The 17703-nt window shown below is 46.4% G+C and overlaps 2 protein-coding genes and 1 pseudogene across 2 annotated transcripts; 2 read left to right on the forward strand and 1 right to left on the reverse strand.

Annotated features, from left to right (window-relative positions):
• Window positions 1–131: 131 nt before the first annotated feature.
• On the reverse strand, window positions 132–2676 carry LOC136503611 (exocyst complex component EXO70I-like; annotated as a pseudogene).
• Window positions 2559–8070, forward strand: LOC136504250 (ureidoglycolate hydrolase-like). Its single transcript, XM_066499111.1, has 12 exons — window positions 2559–2869; window positions 2944–3029; window positions 3294–3368; window positions 3544–3672; window positions 4489–4575; window positions 4673–4875; window positions 4945–5047; window positions 5132–5223; window positions 5725–5787; window positions 5881–6121; window positions 7380–7420; window positions 7636–8070. The coding sequence occupies exons 1-12, from the start codon at window positions 2675–2677 to the stop codon at window positions 7731–7733; spliced, it is 1413 nt and encodes a 470-aa protein (XP_066355208.1). The 5' UTR covers window positions 2559–2674; the 3' UTR covers window positions 7734–8070.
• An 8001-nt stretch (window positions 8071–16071) lies between these two features.
• Window positions 16072–17366, forward strand: LOC136503612 (E3 ubiquitin-protein ligase ATL4-like). The gene has a single exon (XM_066498631.1). It carries the CDS (start codon window positions 16173–16175, stop codon window positions 17364–17366), a length of 1194 nt encoding a protein of 397 aa, XP_066354728.1. The 5' UTR covers window positions 16072–16172.
• Window positions 17367–17703: the final 337 nt, after the last annotated feature.

Below are 17703 nucleotides of genomic sequence, written 5' to 3' on the forward strand. Positions count from 1 at the left end.
GCCCGGCCGCCGCCGCCGCCGGAGGAGGAGGAGGGGAGGGTTTTGAGACGGGAGAGCACGGGACTTGTCCGGATACGCGAGGGTGTGCTCGTGCGGCTCGGTTTTGATTTTAAGCCTTGCGTTTACTTGTCCTATCCTGCCGTGCGTGCGGCCCATGGGCCGAGAATACTCGGGCTCTTCTTAGTTGTTTCACTCCACAGGCAGCTATTGGGCCAAACGTTGAGACGTGGGTCCCACGGAACCGGATCCTGGAGGGGCCGAAGGAAGGATCCTCTGATTATTTGCACGAAGCCACAAACGAACACCTGCACACGCAGGCCGCAGGCGATCATCCGCAGAGCATCCGGGATGGCCCGCGCCGCAGCTCCACTCGTGAATCTGTTATTTTTTTTAAAATAAAGGAAAAAGTCCATTGTTGCAGTTTGTTTCTAGCCGTCTAACTCGAAAACTAGACACGCGCAGTCTCTTAACTCTCAAAACCAGTTAAAATTGACCCTCGCGCCCATTCGACCGCGGTTTCGGCCCAGTCAACCCGCCACGACCGCGGTTTCGGCCCAGTCTCCATGTCGACGAGCCGGACCAGCAGGGTCCACACTGCGTCCTGGTACTCCCACGCTGCCTCCTCGGCCGCCGCCTTGTACCGGCGCCGCATGGTGTCCTCGGCCACTAGCTTTGCTAGCTCCGAGCCCCGGGCGTGCACGTAGATGTACCAGTACGCGTTCATGGCCATGATGTGCGACGCCACCGTGTCCGGGCACACCCGGCGCGCCGCATTGACGTGCCGGTGCAGCGCCTCCCGCACGTTCGTCGTCGCCTCGGCGAGCGGGGCGTGGTCACCCTCACCCACGTCCTCGTCCTCGTCGCCGCGCTCCAGATCCGTGCGCAGCGCGGTGTCCATGAGCGCGCGGTAGTCGTCGGACGCGAGGCACTTGAGGTAGTTCACGGCGTATTGCACGATCTTGGGCGCGTGCCCGGCGTCGGCGCCGGTGCCGGTGACGTAGAGCGTCTCGATGCGGAGACCGAACTCCAAGAACACGCCGGACGCGGCGCGCACCAGCTCGCGCTCCACCTCGCGCGTGCGCTCGCGGATGACGACCAGCGTGGCCGACTCGTTGGAGAAGAGCTCGTCCAGGCGCTCCCTCTCCCGGGCCACCGCGTCGACCATGTCGAGCTACTTGGACAGACTCTGCGGCTCGTGCGCCGCGATGACCACGCCGTCCGTGAAGCGAAAGAACGCCAGACCGGTCGTGGCAGGGGCTCGAGCACGCGTGCGCAGAGCCGGCGCTCCGCGGCGAGCACGGAGGCGATAGCCACGTGGAAATGTGGGCTCCATAGCGCCATGGCCGACTCCAGTGACTCCCACTACATGGCGTCGATCTCCTCGGGGGTGTACGACTTGAGGTACGCCGGGTTGACCCGCATCATCGCCTTGGTCGCTCTCCTGTACCTCGTCTGAGTGACGTCACCCACCGTTATTTCAGTTACTCGCATCGCAACTGTCACTGTAGGCCATAGAGGTTAGAGAAAATGATTCACCGTGACGTAGATGTCGAGGCAGATGTCCAAGCAGTCGTTGTCGGCGAGCGTCCTGGCCATCCTTGTGGCGGCCTCCACCTCGTTGTCAGTGCCCAGCTCGTACTCGACCGTGCCTCCCTCAGCGCCAGCGACGTCGTTGTCCACGGGCACCGGGTGTTTTGGCCTGAGGAGCAGCGCCTCGAAGAGCTCCCGTCGAGCGGGCCCTCGACGCGCATCTCCTCGGCTTCCGTCTCGTACACCGCGCGCAGCGCCGCGGCGGCCTCGGTCAGCCTCCGGACATGGCCACGACCGGCCGCCTTGGTCCGGCCTAGGAAACCGACCGCCTCCTCCACCCTCCGGACGGCCTCTTCGCCGCACGCCACCACTTCCTCGATGGCGTCCCGCAGCTGGTCCACACGGTCGACGAACATGACCGCACTCTCAGCGTCGCCCGGGTTCACGGGTGGCGTGGCCTCCTCGGCGAGCGCGGACATGCGGCGGAACGCCGCGAGGAGGGGCTCGGTCGATGCGCGCGCTCAACGCGCTTGCCGCCACGGCTTGGGACTGGGGGTGGTGGGAGGACGACGACGAGGCGCTGGACAGGAGCTCGTCGAGGCGGTCACCGATGGCGTCGATTTCGACCTCAGCCTCGGCTGCGGCTTAAAGCACCGAGACGATGGAAGCTCGCGATGTGGACCCAGCTCGTCAGACATGGAGACTGGGCCGAAACCGCGATTGTGGCGGGTTGACTGGGCCGAAACCAGGGTCGAATGGGCGCGAGGGCCAATTTTAACTGGTTTTGAGAGTTAAGAGACCGCGCGTGTCTGATTTTCGAGTTAGAAGGCTAAAAATAAACTGTAGCCATAGTTGGAGGCTAAAAATAGACCTCTTGCTTAAATAAATAAAATAAATTAAAATAGGATTGCGCTCGTGATCGTGAGGAAGCAGCCACCGCCGCCGTGTCGTCTTCCTCGTCAGCACGCAGACGCAGCAGTCAGGTGACCACCACCAAACACTCCAACAGCATCAGTGGTAGTGCCGTCGCGTCGTCTCCCACTCCCACCTCCCCCGCCCGCCGTTCAAATCTCCCTAGCCCCACGAAGTAGCCGCCCCCCCTGTCTGTCCCATCGAACCCTGAGCAGTCAGCCGAAAACGAAGCATGCCGTCGAAGCCGACCGCCTCCTCGCGCCTCGTCCTCCTCGCGTTCCTCCTCGGCATCAGCGCCGCCGCGGGCCACGATGACGCGGCGGCGCGGCGGACGATGGAGCAGTTCGCCGGCTTCCCGGCCTCCGACGACGGCGACGGCGGCCCTTCCAGCGACTTCCGCGTCGACTCCGAGGGCCTCCAGCGGCAGGTGCGTTCGTGATGTGCAGGCTATGGCTGTGAAGTGAGGTGTTGGTTTCCAACGGCGTGTGCTTTTATTCGCAGATTGCTGAGCTGGCCTCGTTCTCCGACTCGCCCGCGCCGTCCGTGACCCGCGTTCTGTACACCGACAAGGATGTGCAGGCTCGAAGGTAACGCAGTTGATATTATCCGTTGTCCGGTTGTCGTGAGAGCAAGCGAGTGGACGAAAGAACGACTCGGGCATTAGTCCTCTGAAGAGTGTGCTTGTCATCGATTTTGGCCGTAGAACGTGCCACGCTTGAGAGACCTTTGATGTACACAGCAATGATCGATCAACTTCAGTTTGCATTATTCTGGGTTCGGATAGCTGTTAATTTATTTAACAAAGTGGACATCCCCTTTGCTGATTGTTGGCTTGTGATTCTGATGTCTAGGTATATAAAAGGGATAATGAATCAACTTGGCCTTGCTGTTCGGGAAGATGCTGTTGGTAACATATTTGGCCGCTGGTGAGTTGGTCTTTGACAGCCTTTGGATTTTCTGCTCTTGGTTCATTTCTCTGGGTTTAGGAAGCATGCAAGGATTCAGCTGTAATAGTACATCTGGCTGAAAAGTCTCTGGATTTTGTTAAATTTGCTATGTGCTGGAATTATCATGCCCATTGAACATTACAACCTTCTACAGGGAGGGTTCTGAGCCTGGACTAGGGGCTGTTGCAACTGGATCTCATGTTGATGCCATTCCATTCTCAGGCAAATTTGACGGTGTTGTTGGAGTTCTGGGTGCTCTTGAGGCGATTAGTTTGCTGAAAAGGTTACAGTTCTGTCTGCCTATAAGTGTCTTCACCATTCCTGCAGCACCCAGGATGATCCTTTGTATTGCATTCTTTTACTGTTGTAGTGTTGTCCATATGTAACGTGGATGTTTTTTCCCCTCTCTTTTTCTGGCTTCAGTGTTTGTTGACCATCTTACATCTTATATACAGTCATGTTTCTAGGGCTGATGTGATTGGAATCAGATGAACCGTGCTTAATCAGCTAGTATAGGGTTGTTAATTTGGTGAAATTACAGAGCTGCTTATTGACTAGTTCTTTCTTGTAACAGTCTAGTAGACAACTGAAGACCCACTTCTGCTAGTTGTGGGATGCAACCAAGTATTGGGAAGCATACATTTGATACTTACGAAATGGCAAAAGAAAAGCTGTGTGCTTCATCTCATTCTCACGTACATTAGACATGTGCTTTAGACTTGAAATACTTAGTTCAAAGCATAATCAGGAACCGGTGAACTACCTTGCTGTTGAACATTGGCATCATTACACCACTCTGAATTTTAACAAAAGAGTTGACCAATGTCAGGGTATGTAAATATTAGACAATGTACTGATTTACTTTGGATCCTTGTAGAGACTCAGTACATTGTTACCAGATCAATAGAACCGGCCAAGCTTTTGCTGTTTGATAAAAAAGGTTGACCTATCTGTACTATTCACTTGGCACAACCTTACATGTTTTGCCTATGTTGTCACACATTTTGAGGTCATAATACGGGCTATATAAATATTGGACTTAACTTTGTTTTTCATCTTGAGACAAACCTTACCTGTTTGGCCTGCATGTGTCATACAGGTCTGCTTTCCTGCCAAAAAGGTCTTTGGAGGTTATCATGTTTACATCAGAGGAGCCTACACGATTTGGAATTAGCTGTTTGGGAAGGTGGACCATTAAGCAATAAGATTAGTTCTGCTTGAGCTAATGGCTGCATTGCTCTAATTTGTGGCTTCTCATCTTTTGATCCTTTGAAAATATGCAGCCGCTTAATGGCAGGGATTGAAGAACTAGCTCAATCCCTCAGAAAAGTAGTTGACAATCAGAATGTGTCATTTTTGGATGCTGCAGAATCTGCTGGCTATAAGTTGCATCTAGAGGACCTGCATAGTGTATTTCTAAAGAAAGACACGTACTCTGCTTTTATAGAACTGCACATTGAGCAGGGTCCCATCTTAGAAAAGGAAGGTAGGTTCCCAGTAAATTAACATGTTTGCAGTTTCAAATTGATGGTATACAAGTCTTCTCTTACAATAGGTATCCCTATTGGCATTGTTACTGCTATTGCTGCTCCTGCAAGTCTTAAGGTGGACTTTGAAGGGAATGGGGGTCATGCTGGAGCAGTGCTTATGCCTGCAAGGTTAGCATGTTCATTCATTTTATTGCGATTTACATTCTTGTGAAGGATCTCCCCATATATGTATGTAAAAGGAGTGTTCTACAGAAACGATGCTGGACTGGCAGCAGCTGATTTAGCATTAGCAGTCGAGAAACACGTCCTGGAATCAGGATCAATTGATACTGTTGGCACCGTTGGTATGTTTTATAAACCATATTTAGTTTTTTACATCAAATCTATCATTCCATTATGCTTGTGACATCATAATATCATGTCGTACAGTCGGACCAAATATATATTCCTCAGCACATTGTTTTCCACATGAAGTGTGTGGTTTTCCCGCTGCAATTTAATCTGTGCCTATCTTGTTGGATTATATCTTCTCTCCATGCCAAAGAAAACATATCATATTTAGCCAAGTCAATAGACATGCAACTTAGGTATTCTGTTCTTTAGCTAGTGAAGAGTCTGTTAAGCATGATTTTCTAAATTCTAACGTTTTATTTTATCCCATTTGTAGGCCAGATACTCAATTAGACTACTTGAGTCCTATTTTAAATTAAATATATATTTATGGAGATAGTTACTAACCAACATCCGAAGATGGATTCTTTCAAAAAGGAAAAGTTGAACATTTGAAAGCTTACTGTCAAGACATGGTTACCTCAGATTAATTTGACTAAACTATTCTTCTTCAGGTATTCTGCAGTTACATCCAGGAGCAATCAATAGCATCCCAAGCAAATCACACCTAGAAATTGGTATGAGCCTACTTCCTTTCAAATAAAATATGATTGTTCTCAGGAAAATATGATGATTTACCAACTAATAAAGTCATGGTATCCTTGATGCAGATGTAAGAGATATTGATGAGAAGAGAAGGAATGATGTCATTGAGAAGATTCGCCGGTCTGCAACACAGATTTCAAAGAACCGTGGAGTAGAGCTTTCAGAATTTAAGATAGTCAACCAGGACCCACCGGCTCTATCTGACAAATCAGTCGTTGACGCAATGGAATTTGCTGCAAAACAGTTGAACCTGGAGTACAAAAACATGATTAGCAGAGCCTACCACGATTCACTCTTCATGGCCAGGTGAATTACTGGCCCCAGCTCATGTTTCCCATTGCTGAATTGTTCTTGTTTTTATTTCAAACTGGAACATTATCCTTAAATATTCCTTTAGAAAAAAGAACCGTCAGTTTCTGCATTGAAATCTCTGTATGTACTACAGTACTAGATGTTTTAGGTCCCCATGTTAGCATAACAAAATGGGAAAAATAGATAGTGATTTTTTTCATCAGGAAAGAAAGATAAATGTTTATAAGATGAACTACCTCGGAATGTGTCAGTGCTCCATTTTCTGATTCTATTAACCCCTCAACTGTCCAACCGATACAGGGCCACCATCATTTCCAACAGAATTCCAGTCACAAACTGTTGAAAGCTGTGGCTTCGCAGGAAATAGAATTAGAGTAGCCCTTTTATACATAACAAATTAAGTGACGATATGGAACTGAACAATCACAAAAGATTCAGAATACTAGATTATGATTCCATAACACCCATGCAGAAAGTAAACACTTGGCATACTTGTCTAAACTATCTATCGCACTATTCTGGCTATTCCTTCTGGAATTTGTTTTGTAATTTCAACTTTATATCTCACTGGTAAAAGTTTATATCAGTTCAGGATAGCTTGAACCTATGTTTCTTGCAATTGTTTCCTTTTTCTGTTTGAGAACAATCATGCAATTGTCCTAGCGACTACCTTATTCAAGTAAGATATCATGAATTCCTTCTCATCCCATCCCATGTCACAACGGAATGGATTACAGAAAAATTTCATCCAAAAATTATAAACACGATGATGAGCTAAGGCGTAAAGGATAGTGACCCATATTGCAATGCTAGAACGTTCTCAGCATTAAAATAACTATGATGTTTTAGGGACTTTCTGCAAAAGTTTAGGTCATGGTTATTAATCTCGCAATCCAAACCAGGGGGCATTTTGAAAAATATTGGATCAAATAACTATGATGTCTTAGTTTGGCAGTTCAGTTTTACCATGATCTAAGTATTCTTGTTCACTTCTATGCCAAAGAGGTAATTTAGCACCTTTCATTTGAGTTATATCCCAACCCTTGTGATGAACACTGTACCTGAGGTCACAGGCAAACAATTGAGATTCCCCAATGTAGGCCAGCTTAATGTTAAGAGATTCAGCTGTTAGTGTTGTTATGTAGGAGTTGCCAACTTTTTTTTGGCGATCTAGGTTACATATCTTTCTGATTTGCATCATTATACAAGCACTTAATCAACTGTGATGTCTAATTATGTCTTCGATCTGCAGAGTATCACCAATGGGTATGATCTTCATTCCCTGTTACAAAGGTTTGTGCTCCATCTTATTTTCAATCACTCAAAATAATAGCATACATATCATAATTGAAGGTGTTAAATAAAAATATATCCTAGAATTGTGTTCCTTTAGGTGATGTAGGAGCAATAACATTTCAATTTTAGTGATATAGGAGTAAAAACATTTCAATTTTATCTAAGCAACCACTTGCAAACGAATGGCTACTTCAACGTTCCGTCCCTTTCAGGTTACAGCCACAAGCCGGAGGAGTATGCATCACCGGAGGACATGGCGAATGGGGTGAAGGTTCTAGCCTTGACAATGGCTAAGCTGTCGCTGGAGTGACTTGTGAGCGTTTGGAGGAATCAAGTCATCCGGTGCCAAAACAAACACCTGTGTTATTTCCAACAATAAGCTGCACAGCGCATTGGCATCATCATCATCTTCCCTGCACCAGGCCTGCATAATGACCATCATTCATCAGGGTTTAGGAATAAAGTTGTCATCTGGATGATCGGGACAAACACTCCAACTGTTTCCGCGAGGCAACGTGATCTGTATGCCTTCATCGTAGTGTGCTTAATAGGTGAACAATTCACTGGAATTCTGGAAATGTCCTCAAAGATGTAAGGGGCATTGTATATGAATCAGATTCATCCAATATGAGATGGCAGTTATTATCTTATGGTTTTCGGTGATTTGCCAGGACTGGCAAGATAGTTAAAAAAGCTGTCAAGATAATTTGATAGATCAACAAGCACTACTTCATCATATTTTTCAGGGTTTGGGTGCCGTGGAATTCCTCAGAGCAAGAGAAGAGACCACATACCCACAGCGCCGTCCTACAAAGGGTGCCTGCAGCAGGGCGGTCGACTTCTGTCAGTGTTGTCGGATAGTAGGATAGGGTTAAAGTGATGGCAATGCATTACATTACATATATTTACTTCTGTCAGTGCTTGCTGCCTTGCTGGATGATGAGTAATCCCTCCACCGCCCCCCAAAAAAATGCACACATCGCTTATTGAGAAGTCAAATTTTTAAGTTAGACTAGATTTATTGAAAACAATATCAACATTCATATCATATTTTTTAATTAAAGTTAGATTAGATTTATAGAAAACAATATCAATATTTGTATCAAATTTTCTAAAGATTGGGCCTCTAAATGATCTCAAATAAAAAGTTTGTCAACTACAAAGTTATATGCATTTAATGTGGGCATAAAAGGCAGAATGTGTATGATGTATATAACCATGAGGCTTACAACTTAGGTATTCTGGTATTTTAATACTTTTAAGATTTTGTATGAAAGATTCTTCCAATGTTCTCCCCATATTATTTTGCTAGACGCTTGACTAGAAAATTTGAATTATGTTCTTTGTAAAGATATCTAGTAAATCATCATCAATGTTGTTTCTCTGAAAACCGAAAAAGAAAATTTAGGTGAAATATATGAGGAAATAGCCAAGAAGTGCTTGCCACGTGTTCTTGTCGCTAATATATTGTTCTTCTTCAAGCATTCTGCAGCAAGCAGTCTCAACAGCTTTCCAAGAATGTTGAAAAAAAAAAACAGCTTTCCAAGCATCAACTGGTGTGATCTTTACTTCCCAATGTCACTCCTATCTTATGAGCCAAACATTTAACAAAAACATGTTGTAGAAATATAGCTGGTGAATATCCTTGCCACGAAGGCAGCAAAATTCTGGAATTGAGCCTTTTGCAGTCTGGTCCCTTTTTTTGTATATAGCTTACATATCTAGAACCGCCTTAATTGTTTGGGTTGTTGAGTAAAGTTGCATAATTGTGAAAAATGTATTGCTAAGTACTACACTGGGGCACCGGTCAACTTTAATTTATGACATCAGACATCTACACATGACAAACATAAAATCTAGCTAAATTACTGGAAAGTGTACCTTTTTTTTTCTTTTGCTGCCAATCCTGAACAAAATATTGTGTTTGGCTTCCAGCAAGATTTCTATTTCTATAGGAGGTTGGTTCTTGTACTAAATATCAGTTTTTAAATCAGTTGGGATACGATTAGTTTACAATGATATCAGTTGACATCAGACATCTACATATCAGTTTTTAAATATCAGTTTTTAAATCAGTTGTACTAAATATCAGTTTTTATCTGTCTGCTTATGGAACACGTTGGGTTTACAATGAGTTGATGACTGACAAGACACATGAAGGTTCTATTGCACGAGTCCGAAACTCAGGGGATGTGGACTGTAACTGTTTCCTCCAATTCCTTGCTGAGTTTTACTACACACCTTCCATGATCTGAGGTCCAGTTTAGTTTGAAAAAAATTTTGCAAAATTTTTCACATTCCCCGTCACATCGAATCTTTGGACACATGCATGAAGCATTAAATATAAATAAAAAATAAAACTAATTACACAGTTTAGACGAAATCCACGAGACGAATCTTTTAAGCCTAATTAGACTATGATTGAACACTATTTGTCAAATAACAATGAAAACGCTACAGTAGCCATTTTGCAAAATTTTTTGCATCTAAACAAGGCCTGAGACTAGAACTTAGTTTTGTGTTGGCACTCATTGCTGTATTTGAAGGAGCATTTTCATGGGAAACAATACATGAACCACCTGAATTAACTCAACTAATTTGTGCTATATTAGCAGCAGATAATTTCCGATGGAATCTGAAATTCTGCTTGTTAACTTTTTGGGTCGACTAGGAGTAGATCAGTGGGGTGAGTTCTTTTCTATTTGAGATAATCGGTGACTTTGAGATTCAGAGGGAGTAGATAACAGAGAGAAAAGGGAGGTGTAGGAGCATCTGACCGTCGGAGGAGCTCCCTGCCTTCACTGGTTCGTTGGTGAAGCTCTGCACTAGGCAGCGACGGTCGGAGTAGCGGTGGAGACCGGCGGTGGTGGTGGAGGCAGTGGCGCTTCCCGCCGCTGGCAGTGCCACCCTCTGGATCGGATTAGGGTTAGGACAGTGGGGCTGTGGCGGCGGTGAACCTCGTGAACCGAGCCGTTTGCCCCCACCTCCTCTTTATAGGCACTGTGCGACGGGGGGCCACTAGCACTAGATGGCTAGACGTCCCCGATCAGGACGCGGTCAAGGGGTCCGTCTCGACCGTTGGGTCAAGACGGATGAGATCAATTCTAACATTCTCCCCCTTGATCTCAACTCATACTTTAACTTTAAACTTTGACTTTAATCACTTTTACTTTTATTTGTTCCATCACAGATTAGTGCATAGAGCATGCTTCATCGTCACGGTCAAACGCCGATAGACTTAACAGCTACAATACACATCTCTCTTCTGAAACAGATTCTTTAACTTTGGGCCCTTTATTGTCCGGAAATCATAGGCTATACCATAAACCCATGTCGACTGTGTGTTCTCTAAACACACTGGGTGGTAAGCCTTTTGTACGCGGATCCGCAACACTTGCTTGTTGCTTTTATGTTCAATACTTTTAGTATGATTCCAGACTTTCTCCTTCACAACGTATAACTTTAACGTCAATGTGTTTGGCAGCACACTTGACCCGTTGTTATAGGAGCGAACTACTTAAATGGTTATTGCTGTTGAATACCATTATCAATTCCGGGTGTAAGTTCTTTTAACCACTTCGCCTGTCCTTAAGCCTCATAACAAGCTATACCATGTGCATGCATCTTTGATGACACCATAACTGTTTCTTTGGAGCTTTTCCACAATAAAACTCCAACTACGAGTGTTAGCTACTATGTGGGTTTCACTAAACATCTCGCCAAAATTTAACATTTGTACCCACAACTATTTGAGAGTACTTATTCTTTCTTACTTACCATGAGGCCTATAAATCTTTGCACAATTGCAAAACATTCTCAACTCCATTCCAGTGATCTATTTCTGGACTGAACTTCTGCCAAAAACATCCCGGATACATAAACTGTGTCAGGGTAAGTTCTTGCTTATAAGCATTCAGTAAGCTTCCAACAGCTGAAGCATATAGGACGTCCATTTGATCGATCTCACATTTATTCTTGGAACACTGAAAGTTCCGAAAACTATTACCCTTGACTATAGGAACAGGCGCAGGTTTATTCACATATATACTTTATTTCTTTAGAATCTTCTCTAAGTATACACTTGAGATAGTTCTAATACCCCTTTTCCTTTTATCTTGGTAAGTTCCAATTCCCGTAACGAATGATGCTTTACCAAGACCATTCTCATTGAAGCTTGAGGACAAGAACTGCTTCTTCTCCAACAGTAGATTAACACCACTACTAGCGAGTAAGGTGCTACCCACATGCAGGATTAGGAAAATAAATTTTCCATGTTTAAACTTTGCATAAATACAATTGTCCTCTACATTCTCTTTAAAACCCAAACTTTCTTATTGTACTGTCAAACTTCAAGAACCACTGTCTTGAAACTTGCTTTAATCCATAAATGGATTTCTTTAGACAACATCCCTTTACGTTCTTTTCCTTCCATGACAAAACCTTTTGAGTTATGCCATATAAACTTTTCCATACAAATCCCCGTTGAGGAATGTGTCTTTACATCCTTCTGATGTAACTGTAAATCGTAATGTGCCACTAATACCATTATGATTCTTAAAGAATCCTTGCATGTTCATTATAATCTATTCCTTCTCTTTATGTAAATCATTTCACCACAAGTGGCGCTTTATAGCTTTCCATATTCCCTTTGGATATCTTTCTATATTCCCTTTGGAGTCATCTTTGTCTTGTAGACCCATTATAGCCTACTGTTTTGGCTCCATTAGAAATTTCTTCTAGGTCCCAAACATCGTTGGTATTTATCGATTTCATTTTATCTTACTTTGCTTCTTGCCATTTAGACGAGTGAATGCCTCTCATGGCTTTTTCAAATGAGGTGGAATTACCCTCTATTTGAATTTCTTCCTTAACATTGACTTCTTAGTCACCAGAAAAATCTGATTTTCTTATTCTGTGTGACCTTCTGGGACCTCGTGGCACTTCTTTCATATGGGGCTATTGTTGCTCTTTATTGCCAAAAGGGCAAATGTTCTATAGCCTCCCGTATCACAAGATCCTTGTTTACTTATTCATCTTCTTTAAGAGCTAACATCAGGTGTTGTATATGTCATACAACATCAACATATATTAAGCAATTTGTTGCTCTAAAACACTATAATGGATATGTAATTCCACTTCTATTCAAGCTTTAGGTATCTGCATACCATGCTCCCCCAGATTACTCCATCTTCTATAAAGATGGTGTATCTTCAAATTTCTTATTTTGGGTTTAATCTGCTAAAAACTCATATGGCGCGTTTAGCACCGTCTTGATAACTCTAAACTCGTCCAGTATGAATACTAGCCGACTATGCTATCTTCCCATCGGAACTTATAAAAAAATTCAGGAATTTAGCTATTTCTTTACATTAGGGGTATCGTTATTATGACCGTCTTACTCCCTCAATGATCACATTCATCTTTTATAGATCACTTTTACCTTCAATGCATAGTATGCATTGCATTATCTGAAGTATGGGGAAAGTATCTCTCTTAATTGTCTTACATTTCTCCCCCTCGAAATGTGGTATGAACTTTTCTACCACAATTTCGAAACATTCAGAACTCTTGTGAATGAGGAAACTTTGATTACTTACTTCATCCACATAATTACATCATGCAAACAAAATTCGTATAGGAGTAACTTTTCCTCATTACACTTCAAAACTCAACATAGTCTATTATTGTCAATACTTCTGCAAGTCACACTTGCATATCATTCTTATCTTTTGGTTCACAAACTCATTTAGTACTTATGACCATGACACAATCAGAGTGTACGGTAAATACTAGAATAGCATAAGAGCTATCCCAAACTTCTCTCCATGTGCGGGATATTTCTTTAGAGCATATGAATCATCACATCCTCCTCCCGCCATGCGGGATAAGTACTATGCCAAACTCTCCTGCCATGCAGGATTGGTTAACATATGTACTATGCCAACTTTACCTCGTCATGCGGGTATTTTCTCAATCTTTTCCCGACATGCGGGTACTATCACAAACTTTTCCCGCCATGCGAGATAGTTCTCTTGAACAGACATAATTGCCAGGATTGGCTCGTGTTCAATCATCAAATTCAGAAATAAATCTGAATATTCTTTAACACACATGTGTAATCCAATGTTAGTCAAATTAAACATGTATATGACTTTTACAACTCTTATAAGTGAAACTGAAAATAAATTCTTCTTTACAGAGAGTACATAAAAGACATTTCTCAATGAAGACTCTCATTGATCTATCTCTTTTCTTAGATCAATATCCTAGAATTCTTTTCTTTTGAAGCCATTCTTTAAAGAGAACACAGTCCCTTAACCAATGGCATTCTTTCATACATAACTTGCCCTTAGGCATTTCATCATCTGAGTCACAAGTACCCAGCTCATTTCTCTTTCTGCCTTCAAGAATGAAAGCATGGAGGTCTTTTGTCTGAAAAATATTCAACAATAATGCTCATTAAACTTTGAAAACTTTATGTTCTATTCTATATCACCGTTGGGCAGAAATAGAATAAAACATCATTCTTCTACATTAATTCCACATCACCGTTGGGCAGAAATGGAATTAACGTATAGAAATTCAATAATCTTGAAAACATAGAACTGCTCCTCAAAATTAAATTCTCCCGTTGGTTCGAATTTAATTAGAAGACAATCAACTTCATTGCAGCGGAAACATGAAAATACATTTCTCTAGTTTAAGAGCATTCTTTGATCTTTATCTATTCTCTGAAAATTAGTCACTTTGATGCAAAATTATCAGAGATTCAAACATAAAACTCATAGAATTATAATATTGTTATCATCAACGTTGGTCAGAAAATAACAATACCATAATTTAACTTTAAGCTTAAACTCATAAATAAAACTTATAATATTATTATCATCAACGTTGGCCAGAAAATAACAATATTATAATTTATCTTAACTATCAACCGACTATTCCTCCAATTATTATTTTTTTTTTCCAGTTGGTTCCAATTTTAACTGGAGGATTAACTTTTCATCATTTACTGAATAACTATAACTGCTCTTCAAATTAGAAGACAATAAACTTTTAACTTTGCAGCGGAAACATTAACTTAATTGAGTGAATTTTACCCACGGAAAAATTCTCTTTTCTAATTTTCTTTGAGCCATTTATCATTTTCTAGGAAAATGCAATTTCCTGAAAATTCTTTACTGTGCATTTTGGCCCAGCCAACAAAACAAAACGGCCAGCGGCCCATTTCGCGCAGCACATGGGCCGACCCAGCGACGCGGGCGGACCAGCGGCTCTGCGCACGCGTGCTTCCCCCGCCCAGGCCGCAACCTGGGCCTGGGCTGGGATTCTCGTCGCCCGCCTGGGCTCAATCTGGCCCGAGTGATCTCGGCCGTTCATTCGTCATCCTGTGCATCCGACGGTCGAGCGCGAGTTTCGCTAGATCAAAACTTGGCCGGCCGCATCCCACCCTAAACCCTAGGTCATTTCTCACTGCTGCCCTCTCCCTCCGAGCGCGCAGCTCGCGGCCGACGCACCGTCGGTGACGTCGGTGAGGGTGAGACCGCCGGAGCAAGCTCCCCGGCCGGCCCTCTTTCTTATTCTTTCCCTTCGCCTCCCCTTTTCGTGCTGCTACCGAGCTGATGCCGCCCGTGGCGGCCGGGAGGAAAAGGTGGTGGCGCCGCCGCCGGTCCCTTCGCCGGTGCGCGCGCTCTCTCCGTAGAGTGAACGCGCCGCCGTCGAGCGGTCCGTTGGCGGCGTCCTTGACCTCGAAGTCCGAGGCGTGGCCGTGCGATGGCGTAACAACCGGCCGGGAGCCGTTCTGTTCTTCCCGCGCGCCGACGAGGCGGCGTCGCGGTATCTCTTTCCCGCGCGACGGCGGTGGCGCCGGCGGTACGTCCTGCAGGCCCTTTCTCTTTCTCACTGTCTGAAATTTCTTCGTTGTTCTTTTCTTTAGGGTTAGGGTTTCTTTTCTTTTAGGTTTCACTGTTTATCTTCCCCGAAGGGACTGCGGTTTTAGGGTTCGGCATACACGAGAAACCGATCCCTCCTTCTTTAACCCGGTTAGGGTTAGGGTTCATCCGAACCCTTTGTATTTCTTTTCTTTCGATCCGAAGAGCTCCGTTCTTTTTCTTTTCTTTCTTCTTTTCTTTGCCCCGATCCAGATCCACATACTAGAGAACCTGCTCCGATACCATTGTTAACTTTTTGGGTCGACTAGGAGTAGATCAGTGGGGTGAGTTCTTTTCTATTTGAGATAATCGGTGACTTTGAGATTCAGAGGGAGTAGATAACAGAGAGAAAAGGGAGGTGTAGGAGCATCTGACCGTCGGAGGAGCTCCCTGCCTTCACTGGTTCGTTGGTGAAGCTCTGCACTAGGCAGCGACGGTCGGAGTAGCGGTGGAGACCGGCGGTGGTGGTGGAGGCAGTGGCGCTTCCCGCCGCTGGCAGTGCCACCCTCTGGATCGGATTAGGGTTAGGACAGTGGGGCTGTGGCGGCGGTGAACCTCGTGAACCGAGCCGTTTGCCCCCACCTCCTCTTTATAGGCACTGTGCGACGGGGGGCCACTAGCACTAGATGGCTAGACGTCCCCGATCAGGACGCGGTCAAGGGGTCCGTCTCGACCGTTGGGTCAAGACGGATGAGATCAATTCTAACACTGCTTTCCAATTCCAAACCAAATGTGCCACGGCGTTTGAAATTTAAGTCCCTTCAGCCATTCCTATTCCATTCGCTTCCGCCAATTCGTTTGCGGCACACGGCACAATGGCGTCGCCGCCCGCGCCGCTGGCCACCGCCGACGCCCGCGAGACCGTACCGACGGCGGCGCCTTCGCTCAAGTCCACGCTGCTCATCGTCTTTGGCTTGCTGGTGGTTGCTGTCGCCGCAATCCTGCTGCTCCGCTGCATCCTCCGCCGGTGGGCCGCGTCCTCGTCGCATAGGCATCCACGACGCGCCGGAGGGGCGGCGAGGCGGCCGGGCGTCCTGGAGGGGAGGGATGATCAGGCGGACGCTGGCACGGCGGGGAGGCGGGAGGCGGGGCCGGCGAGGATGATCGCCGCGGCGGTGGAGGAGGAGGTGCATCCGGTGAGGGAGCAGGTGGAGCCGGAGGCAGCAGACACGGACGACGACACCGACACGGAGCGCCTCATCGCGTCGCTGCCCTTGTTCACCATGGCGTCAGCGCTGGCGGCGCTGCCGAAGAACTCCCCGGACTGCGCCGTCTGCCTCTCGCCGTTCGACGCCAGCGCCGAGCTGCGGCTCCTCCCGGCGTGCCGCCACGCGTTCCACGCAGCCTGCATCGACGCGTGGCTCCGCACCAACCCGGTCTGCCCGATCTGCCGCAGCGCCGTATTGTCCCCGCCGCTCCCGCCCCTCCCCGTCGCCGCCACCGCCGCAGGGGACCAGGACCATCAGGAGCCGCTCGGCACGCGGGCGAGCAGCAGCAGGAGGAGCTTCCGCGTCGAGCTCGGCAGCGTCAGCAACCACCGTTCCTCCGCCACCGCGGGCGGCGGCGACGAGCGGCGCACCTACTCGCTCGGCGGCTCCTTCGACTACCGCGTCAATGAGGAGGTCGAGGCCATCGTGTCCCCCATCGTCCGTCCCGCGGCAGCAGCGGCGAGGCCGGCGGCCGCAGCCCCCGCCGAAGGTCTGGCGGAGGCGGTGGGGTCCCGCGGGTGGCTAGGCGAGTACCTCGACCGCGTCGCCGCCTCGGCGACGTCCCTTTCCGGGCGGCTGAGCCTTGACCGCCGCCGGCACGACGACGACTCGACGCGGTGGGATCCGGAGGCCGCGGCGGTGGCCAAATCGGCGTCGGCGTCTCTCTCTGGGCGCTGGAGCTGGCGCTGGAGCCAGGGTAACCGACGCGACGAGCCCTGGGACACGGAGGCGCCGCGCCGCGCTGAGGGCGAGGAGGAGCCGGCGCTCGTGGCCCTGGGCCGCTGGATCTTCGGCTTATAGCTGTGATGATCTGCACGATTGTTGAAGCACATCACTCCGGGTGTCAACGGCTAAGCATTTCTTTGCTTATTAATTGAGCTTAGCTTGTCAAGTTGTTGAAATCATCACAAAGGTATAGAAAAAGGGGAAAAAGTCAAAGACTAGAAGTGGAAAGCCAAAGAATTGGTGTCTCCCCCATTAATCAATCTGACACCGAGCGTTATATTTCTGAATAGCTTGGTTTATGTTAGGGAAACTAAAATCAGCATCCACGTCTCAAATAACTTCTAGGCAAACTGGTTTCTTTAGAGGTTAACACAACATTCTCAACTATAAATCTTTAAAATATCGATAATAA

Source organism: Miscanthus floridulus, chromosome 14 (assembly GCF_019320115.1).
Source record: "Miscanthus floridulus cultivar M001 chromosome 14, ASM1932011v1, whole genome shotgun sequence".
NCBI lineage: Eukaryota > Viridiplantae > Streptophyta > Magnoliopsida > Poales > Poaceae > Miscanthus > Miscanthus floridulus.